At 45.9% G+C, this 9,923-nt stretch overlaps 1 protein-coding gene and 1 non-coding gene across 2 annotated transcripts; one reads left to right on the top strand and one right to left on the bottom strand.

The window, feature by feature from the left end:
- The first annotated feature begins 1,680 nt into the window (after positions 1–1,680).
- On the top strand, positions 1,681–9,335 carry TBPL2 (TATA-box binding protein like 2). Its single transcript, XM_065755652.1, has 7 exons — positions 1,681–1,731; positions 4,151–4,557; positions 5,582–5,669; positions 5,995–6,086; positions 6,874–7,041; positions 7,798–7,892; positions 9,150–9,335. The coding sequence occupies exons 1-7, from the start codon at positions 1,681–1,683 to the stop codon at positions 9,227–9,229; spliced, it is 981 nt and encodes a 326-aa protein (XP_065611724.1). The 3' UTR covers positions 9,230–9,335.
- TRNAG-UCC (transfer RNA glycine (anticodon UCC)) lies at positions 1,759–1,830 on the bottom strand. Its single transcript has one exon. It is a non-coding gene; the product is annotated as a tRNA-Gly (tRNA).
- Positions 9,336–9,923: the final 588 nt, after the last annotated feature.

Genomic DNA, 9,923 nt, shown 5'->3' on the forward strand with positions numbered 1-9,923 from the left:
GGCTTTTCTTGGAAGATACTCTGCGCTCAGCTGCTCTTCTATCTTCCCCAGAAGCACCGCCTTAATGCTGCAGGCAATGAGGGCACCACCAGATACAAGCTGCACCTGAAACACTCTGCTCTTCAGAGACATTTACAGCTACAAAAGCTTAGCAAGAAGCTCAGGTGAGCAGAAAGCAGAATGCTGCCAGCCATTGGCTTTTCTTTCCCAAAGTAGTTCTTGAAAGAGGTAAGATTAAGTCCAACCAGACTAACTACATTCAGAGCAAGCAGTAGGGCATTTATGGGGCACTAGAACAGGTGACTGGTGAGAGCATTAATGAGCAGAACAGGTAGAGCCTCCTTACTGACTTGCTCCATGTCCCTTCCAGCTTTCTGGAAGTCTCCTGTGAATAGTACCACCCTATAACCAGATTGTAGCATCCAGACTACACAGGAATGTGTGCAATGGAAACACTGGAGAGACAAATAAAGGGCTGTTAGCAGCTCAGCAGAGCTGTCTTCTCCAGTTATTTATCCAAGGAGGAATCAGGCTGATTTTGGGTGGTGCTGTGTGGAGCCAGGAGTTGGACTCCATGCAACTTGTGGGTGGCCCCTTCCAACTTGGGATGTTCTATGACTATATGAGGAGTAATACCGAACTGCTCTTCAAAAGATGAACCCCTCTCATCTCCAAGGGCTTCTGCTGCTGGTGTTAGCCAACCATCACAGCATTAGACTGATGAGTGAATCAGTAGCATGGCTATAATACCACCAGAGGAACACCACAACCACCGCAACACTCCCAGTTCCCAGTTTGAGCACAACAATAGCATTCATGCTCTGGGGGAGGGGGCAGCACAGTCCTGCAGTGCTACCTGCAACCAGTAGGCAGCCCAAAGGGGACACCATGAACTGGCCCAAGCCAGCTCTACCATCCCCTGTAACCCAAGTGCAACCCCAGAGTCCCCTCCTTATTCTGCCTCCTGCATAACACACATCAACCCACTGGAGGCTGAATGTCACTGAATCACAGAACCATTGGAGTTGGGGTGAGGTGAATTTGGCATTTGCAAAGCATTGTGGAAAGGCAAGTCCCAAAAATGCCATAGAACCAGCCCAGCAGGCTGCACCAAGGAGGAGAGGATGCTCAGCAGTCACATACGCTCTGCACTGCAACCATAGGATGCAAACTTCATCCTTGATGGCCTTGGGGCAGCAAGAAGAGCCCGACAGCACCTCCTGAAGCCCCTCTGCACAGGCTGAAGCTGCCCTGGAAGTGAGGTGTTGCAGGACCAGCTGTACCCAATTACACCTGATGAAGCAGGTGGGAGAAGCTAAGGGCCTACTGCACTTGCTCACTAAAAAGCCACAGCAAAAGGCGAGGCTTTATGTTTGTACGTTCTGTGTTCTCAGTTCTGGCTCCCTGCTCTTTTACAGCCCTTTGAAAAGGTTCAGGCTGTGTTTATGTCCTGATGGGGAGCACCGTGCAGAACCCCAATTCCTCCAGCACATCCCCAGGGTGAAGGTTGCAAACCCACCAGGCTGCTTGCAAAAGTTAAAAAAAAAAAACCAACAAACAGAAAGCCAACGGAGATCACAGCTCCCCTGTTGGAGCTGTGCCCCAGATGAGCTGCACCTGCTCTGGGTCTGCCCGCAGCTATAAAGCTGAGAGCACTGGGCAGCAGTGGGTTTTGCGCACATGGAGGACATCTCGCCGCTGGAGCAGTACCTGGAGCGCTGCGGCACGCAGGTACGGGGAGGGAAAAAAAAAAGAAGCTGCGTTGGCCGGGAATCGAACCCGGGTCAACTGCTTGGAAGGCAGCTATGCTCACCACTATACCACCAACGCTGTGCTGGGGAGCCATTCTGACACATTGAAATTACACAGCAGCGATTTCTCCTTTCCTTACAGTTCTTGAACAGATTTTATTTTTCCACTGAGTTTTTTCATGTCTCTCACTTTCTCTGTGATTTATTTATACGGGAGACATGGAGGGTTCCTATGGTCAAAAGCTACCAGAGGCACAGAGGAGCCCAAGCTCCCTTCCTGCAGGAGGTTGCTCTCATCTGCTGCATTTATGCCCTCTCTATGGACCAGCCTATGTGCAAGGAGGCCCAGCCTCCTCATGCTGGCTGGTAAGTGTGTCCAAAAATCTTTTCCTCTCTCTTTAAAATGCCTCCCTGGCTCCAACTGGCTTCCTGCTGTTGCAGTAGCAATAATGGGAGAGGGCTGCATCCCCAGCTGAACAGCATGTCCACAGCTCCCACAGTTGCATGTTCTTCTCCTTTTTACTGTTTCTAACCGATTTTTCATGTTGGAAGCTAAGCTTCACCTCTACTGCTTAAATTCGGAGACCTCCTGGTGGCAGACAGCAAAGCCCTCTGAATGTAGTTCCATAAGGTATATAACGCAGGGAGAAATAACTCAGGGTTTATAGATGAAATGGAATACTCTATTTCAGGCCTTTGAGATATTTGATAGTAGCAGGTGTCTAGGATGCTAGCAAAAAAAAACCGAACAGGTCTAATGCTAAAAGCAGCTGCATTTGATTTACACGTACCTGGGCTGCATGAACCAACGCAGCAGAAGTAAAATGGCTGTTTCCCCTCAAATGCAATGATCTCACACAGGATCAGTGTGCAATCTCCTTTCTGGAGCTGCTGGGAAATGTCCAAAGCCATGCAGCTGATGGGGCCTTTGGTGAAGTTAATTAACCTGGAGTCTGTAGCAACAACCCTTGGCAGTCAGCCCAAGGCAGATGTGGTCTTGTGCCCCTTTCACAGCCTCTGAGCACCTGCCTAACATGAAGACACCATCTTTCCCAGCACTTAACCCTATGAAGGTTCCTCCCAGAGCAGTTGCGTAGATTAGCTTTGTATTTCTCTCCACTTGAAGCAGTTTACTTTGTTCCTTTTGGATATCTTTTTGAGCTGATGCTTCCAGTCCCATTGGCCACGCATCCATCAGCTTCTTTCTTTAAGCTGTGCCGTGATCTGATCTCACCTGGGGCTCTGCATCTGGAAGCCAGTTCTAGGACTAGATTTGAACCTACTTCAGAGCTTGACCTCCTTGTATCTCTTTACACTAAGAGCCCTCAGTGATGAGTTTCACAAGCTGTGAATGTTTTCTCCAGGCAGCTCTCTTGCAGTGTAACTGGGTGCAGAGCACAGAGCAGCACCAGCTCAGGCCTGAATGCATCGATCTGGAAACCCTTTTCCCTGCAGAGCTCAGGCAGTCTCTGCCAACTCAAGGGCCTCTGCCTTGTGTGTAGCTTCCTGCTCTGATTTGTGCTTGGGTTTTCAAGTCCTTTAGGCTCTCAGTGCTAAAATTGCCTAAATGAACACAAAACCCCTGGCACAGACAGCCCAAGCTGTCACCTGCTGTGGTAGGTGAAATCACCTTTTTGAAAGAAGCTTTCCTGTAAGTACAGGCTTGTGCCCTAATGAATAAGGGAATCAATTCTTCCCTGAACTCTTGCCTTCTCAATACCGCAAAGCCTTTTAAATACTTTAATTTCCTTTTTTAAATGGCGCTGATAAAGGAGGGCATTCGTATGCAAGCGTTTGCCTGCAGATACGTGGTGTGCCCAAATCGCTTGGTTTGGGGAAGGATGCTGAAGTCGGCTGCGTCTCGCTTGAATTAGTCTGCTAACCTCCGGTCTGTGAACTGCTGCCCTCTATTGCACGAATCCAACACAACGCTGACAGCGTCCTCTGGTCGCAGCAAGAGGAGGAGGGAGTGCGCAGAGTGAGAGCGAAAACCGGGCAGGAAATGCTAGCGATCCTCCTTGGAAAAAACTCATGAGCGACTATGTTAGCCGTGTGTAGAGCTGAGGGACGACAAAGGCAAAGTGTCAACACCGTTCCTCCCATCAGCACTGGAGGTATACGGTATTTCTCAATTTGAGGCACTAGCAGAGTGCTCTAGAGCGCAGTGGGGAAATGTGCATCTCCACCAGGAAGAGGTTTTGGGGAAAAGTTATTTAGGTTCTGTGTGCTGACAGCCGAGCAAATGGAGCTTTTGTATCTTAAGGTTCTTCTTTGCTATAATACTTAAGGGAAAATGATTGAAAGCTCACTACTGAATTGAGATGTAACCTAGCGTAGTCTCCCAATTGGAGCTAATGTTTTAATACAGGATGCTTACTGGTTCTCTTTCTCCATTCAAGGATGACCTCTCAGCCAGTCCCCAGCTGTTTAATCCTATGAGCCCCTATGACGTGGACCTTCCGATTCAAGTCGCTGAAGATGTATCGTTTGGTTCTCAGTTTAATCAGCCTGGAGAGCTTCCTGCGGACTTCTCCTCTGTGGACCTCAGCTTTCTTCCAGATTTTACCCAAGAAAACAAAGAACAAAATCCATCTGAAGATGGTCATGAAGTGCAAGGAGGGCTCAATGGACTGGTACCAAGAAATGAGGATGGCGGGATCTTCACAGAGGAAAGCAGCTCATCATACCCAGATGCAACCCAGCCAAGCCTGGGAGAACCTGATGTGTGTCCCCCCCTGACACCGATGACTCCTATGACCCCAGTGACACCTGCATCAGAGAGCTCTGGCATAGTTCCTCAGTTACAGTAAGTTGCTGTTGCCTACATAGTACAATAAGAGCAGTACCATCTTCACTGAGGACTAATCTCAGGGAAAGCTAGTTGTGTTTTGCTTGATTCTCAGAGTATTGCTCTCGTTGCACATTTGCTACATAGAAAGCAAGGTTTGATTTCATGTAAACCCATCTGAAACACCAGGGAGAAGGAGAGGGGTAGGCACAGTTATTACTGAGAGGTGGAGCCAAGGGACAGAGAACACTGGAAGGCAACTGGGTACTGTGCAACATGGAAATAGCATGGAATGATGCAGCTTAACAGGAGAGTGGGCTCTGTAAATGTGCTGGTTGAGAAAGCACCTGAAATGCCCTGTTCCTTAAGGGGAAGATCTCCTCCTGGGAGGGAGGAGGTGAAGGCTCTCTGTGGGAGAAGCATTTGGTAAAATGATAAACTGTACTGTGCGTATGGCTTGTTACTTCAGTCTGCAGGACACAAAGACAGAGAAAGCACTTGAAAAGAAGGTCTCCCCCCAGCAAGGAGGATGTGAAGGATGACAACAGACTCCAAGGGCTTAAAAGATGTCAGTCTGCTCATCTGAGAGCAGAAAGTCAGAACTGGGAAAAGGAAGGTGATAGGAAAAGGAGAGATTCAGGCTTTGTTATAGGCTAGAGGGAGCGTAGTAACTTACACCTGTAGAGACTAAAGTACTCTGTCCTTAGGAGAGCCCTAAGAAGTCTGTAAACACTCAGTAATGGTGCAATTTAAACCTGTAAAAAAAGCTTCAGTGATTTAGTTACAGGAAGACAAATAAATGCAGTACACTGGGACTAAGAATTTTGTTATATTTCCTCTTCTGAGAAATTAATTTTGGTTCTGAAATGCTAAAGTTTGGCAAAAAATAGCTTAGTGTTAAAATGGGGAAAAAGGGCAGGCAGTAAATTAAACGATGGCAACTATTAACCAGAGCTGTGACTTCACATTAGCCAATGATGTTGGGGTTTTGCTCTGTAACAGCTTCTTTCTGCAGTATGACAAATCCTTTCTCATTCCACAGGAATATAGTGTCAACTGTAAACTTGGCTTGTAAACTAGATCTGAAGAACATAGCTCTGCATGCCAGAAATGCAGAGTATAACCCAAAGGTAAATCCTGAGGGCTGAGCTTTATCCCTATTCTATTCTCTCAACATTGCTGGGCTCCAACATATAGATGCACGCTGAGCTTCATCCCTCCTCTAACAGCACTGTCTTAACCCACTGCTCTCACTGGGGAAGAGAAAGATCTCTCCAGAAAACTCTCTGCTAAAAGAATGAACAGATGTAGAGCTGAGGAAGGGTGGATGTGGCACTGAGGGACACGGCTGGCACTGGGGGGGTGGGCTGGGGTTGGACTTGGCAATCTTAGTGCTCCTTTCCAGCCTGTCCAGTTCTGTCAGCTTGACTCTGAGGTTTCCCTTTGAATTTCTAGAGGTTTGCTGCTGTGATCATGAGGATCAGGGAACCACGAACAACGGCCCTTATCTTCAGCTCAGGAAAAATGGTCTGCACAGGAGCAAAAAGGTACTTTTTTCTTTTGTCTCCTCCAAGGTCTTTCAGCTGCACCTGTATTTCCTCAACTCAGCCTTGTTTCAATTACCTAGCAGAGGGCTTGCTTTCAGCTGCAAGAAAAATGAAGCGCTTTTCTCAAAAACAACTAGTTTTCTTTGTGACAGGAGTTCTGTAATTACTGAACTACATGCTTTTGCACCTGAATATAGACTGAGCTGAGCAGACATTAGCAGAAAAGCTGCTAAAATGCCCAGGAGTTGTTAAGGGGTTATTTGCATTTCTCGCTGACTTTTAAAGTGAGTTGAGATGTTAACTTGTCTGTCGAGTTTCTTTGGTGTCTGCTCACAAGTCAGTGTTCAGGCCTGTAGAGAAAATGGGAGCTGGAGGAAAGCAAAGATGACTTCTGTACTCTGAAGGCCCTGTCCTCGAGTTCAGCAGCTGCCTCAATATATTACTTTTTCTTTAAGACTCTAAACTGCCAATGAGATGATGCATTAACTCATAGCTCAGGAAACCCCTTCTCCAACCCCCACCTAGCTAGATGACCGCTCTGGTATCTGTGGTCTCCCTCCTGGATCAACCCTAATTGGAGAGATGAGATAATGCTGCAAGGCATTACTTAAACAGTGGAAATCCTAGGTGATGTAATGTGCTCGTACAAACCGAAGGAAAATGAACACTGATAAGAGCTTACTCTTGAGCAGCAGCATGGAGTAGCATGGTGGTGGATTAAACTGAATTCTAACTTCAGAGCAGATGAAAGCCCTCAAAGCTGCTTCCCCTTCTGCTCTTCCCCCAGTGAAGAGCAGTCACGGCTCGCAGCAAGGAAGTACGCCCGCGTGGTGCAGAAGCTGGGGTTCCCTGCCAAGTTTCTGGATTTCAAGATCCAGAACATGGTGGGGAGCTGTGACGTGAGGTTCCCCATCCGGCTGGAAGGGCTGGTTCTCACCCACCAGCAGTTCAGCAGGTACGTGGGAGGGAGGATTACAGCCCCATGGAGCTTGGAGCGTTCTTTGTAAGCTGTAAAGAGGCTCAAATTCTGAAGCCTGGCAATTGAACATAATAATTAACCAAGTACTGAATATCAAGCATATCTTTGGCTCACCAAAGCTGGTTCAGCAGGCAAGAAGTGGCTGTAGATGCCATGTGTTACAGTATGGATAGAAAGGCACTGTTTTCTGCACTAACTCCTGTTCTGAGCAGGGCTTGGGCCAAAATGACCCTCTGCTTAATTACAGCAATGGCACTGTTGCTGGCAGTAAAGCCTACAGCAGTGCAACAGCGATGGGATCATCTGAACTTCCCTCCTTGTGCAGTTTGCTGCTTTCTCCTTATAGAATGTTCTAAGAGCAGCCTGATCAGAATTTTACATCTCCTATGATTGCCAAGTCCAATGCTATAGCTCAGTGGGAGACTGCAGTCCATGTCAACAGGGAAAAAAATAAGCTTGATTAAATAATTCAGGTTTAATTGAGGCAACTTGAGCCTACTGTAAATGGGATTCAGGAGCCTCTAAAAGTAGGGTCAGGGCACTCCTACCAGCTCCAGTGGGATTTACCACCTTCCTGTTCAAGATATCTAGACTTTGACCTATCTTTTCCTGGGCAGCTAGCTGTGATCTGTGGGTTTAGCTTTCTGCTTCTAGAGTTATAGAGCATTTCATGCATACAGCACTGGAACAGTACTTGCATTTTTCTAATTTTACCTGTTTGCTCTGAAACAGCTATGAACCTGAACTATTTCCTGGCCTTATTTATAGGATGGTCAAACCAAGGATAGTGTTACTTATCTTTGTGTCTGGAAAAGTTGTTCTGACTGGTAAGTGGCCTCCTCTCATATAATCTGTAATTGAGAGCGACTACATCTTTTGAGCAAGTGTTTAAATGGAGCATACTAAGCTAATATCTTGCTGCAGTACAGCCACTTAGCAGTCTTTTTCATGCCTACTGCTGCTTATCTGTGTTTTCTGCAGATAACAATATTGGTATTGTTGCACTAGGACCTCATTGCTTTGTATAGTGTCTCAAATTTCCATGTCATTAAGCTTGAGTATCTTTATTCAAAGCATAATGCCTTGTGTCAGTGCACTGAATCCCATCAGGAGCCTGACACACCAGTAGCTACTCAGTTGCTTAACTACAAGTATCACAATAAGCAATTTGGGATTGGACAGGAAGCAAACTTCTTAAAACACTTCAGTGACGATATGTACTTAGGATTATTAGAGGAAAGGGTGGAGAAGTAAGAACCTGTTCCAGATGGTTTGGCAAACTCATGGGCAAAAGCCTTGCTGAGAATGCTGTGCAGATATGTGTACCTTGGATCCCATGATAAAAAAAAAAATGCATGTTTCCAGTAAGTTGTTCTGTGAAGCTCATGAAAATACCTTTACACAGCTCTTCTGAAAAGTAAATGGGTGTTGGTGGTACCCAGAGGAACTGAACACTGCTTTTATATTCACAACAGAGCTTTGAGGTATGTGAGTGGCAAAACAGAAGCACCTGCCTTAACCAGAGAGTCTCACGATTATGAATCATGAAGGAGCTCAGCTAACTGAACTGTGGACACCTGAGGTGCTCAGGACTTGAGATTTGCTAAGTCACGGGGATAAGGAAATCATGAGTGACCTAACAAAGTTCAAAGAATAAAACAACACCTTGGAACTGGAGGAGGGGACCTCTCAAACTGTGGATGAATTTCCACTGTGGGGTTAAATGCTCCCCACTTCTTATTTCCCTCTTATCAAGAGGCAGAGCTGTTATGGTTAAGCAGATAAAACCATGATTCTTCACACTTGCCTTACTTCAAAGCCAACGTATGACACTTTCAGGAAGAACCTTAAGCCTCAGCTTAACCAGAACTGGCCTAGTCTTACAGTGAAGCAGGCTAGAAGCTGTTCCTCGTGAAGTGGCAGAAGTAAAAAGATGGAAATTATTCCTTCAGTTCTCTCAAATCTTAGTTTAAATTTGCTTTTAAACTCTTGTTTCTTCCTGGTTTGTAATCTCACCATTAGGTCTGAAGTGCATTCAGTTATTCTCAATACTCTGATCTTTTTTTTCTTAAATGTCTTTACAGGAGCAAAGGAGCGTTCAGAAATCTATGAGGCGTTTGAGAACATCTATCCCATTCTCAGAGGTTTCAAGAAAGCATCATAACACAGCCTGTAAAACAGAGAGGAATAATGTATGGGTTTGTATTGCTAGGCATGGGACAGAAGCCAAGGCTATTCATGGACCCGAATGTATAGATGTGGACAATGAAAGTTATTGTGAATGCTATAAATACTGACCCCTTCCTACAGTTTGTGAAATGTTTTTTGCTCGCAGATCTGCTGTCTGTAATTCACTTGAGTTCTGACAACTTCTGTCAAGCAGAGAAACTTACCAAACAAAAGTACTTCTAATAGTATGCATAATTGGGTTGCACTTAGCTTGTAATTGAAACCCTCTGCCTTTTCCCTGTTGAACAAGCGGATTGACATTACACTTCAAATTAGCTTCCTCAAAATCCTCAGACTGAAGTACTGAAACCTATTTCCTGCGATGCTGTATTTTCATGTTTGCTCATATCCAAACTCAAAAGGCATTATTTTTTTTTCCTATAACATGACTTACAAAATCCAGCATGACTTTATTTCAGTGTTATGAAGGCAGTGGCTGTGGAGGACATCTGACTCTCTCTGATCACACAGGTTGGATCAACTGCTGTGTAACGGTGCAGCACTCCCTGAGCAGAGAAGGTATTCAAGGGCAGTGCTGAACGCATCCAGAAAGGGGAGCTGGGGGCTAGCTAGCAAACTGATTTATTAGTCATGATGTGGATTTTAACCAAATGGCACCTGCTTGTGTT

Source organism: Cyrtonyx montezumae, unplaced genomic scaffold (assembly GCF_038088225.1).
Source record: "Cyrtonyx montezumae isolate F1298 unplaced genomic scaffold, pur_monq_1.0 scaffold_10, whole genome shotgun sequence".
Lineage (NCBI taxonomy): Eukaryota > Metazoa > Chordata > Aves > Galliformes > Odontophoridae > Cyrtonyx > Cyrtonyx montezumae.

Excerpts from the sequence above, each read along its gene's own strand:
- TBPL2 (XM_065755652.1), top strand. The coding sequence starts at position 1,681 with ATGGAGGACATCTCGCCGCTGGAGCAGTACCTGGAGCGCTGCGGCACG. Across the intron at positions 1,732-4,150 it reads TGGAGCGCTGCGGCACGCAG|GATGACCTCTCAGCCAGTCC; the intron begins GTACGGGGAGGG and ends TCTCCATTCAAG. Across the intron at positions 6,087-6,873 it reads GTCTGCACAGGAGCAAAAAG|TGAAGAGCAGTCACGGCTCG; the intron begins GTACTTTTTTCT and ends CTCTTCCCCCAG.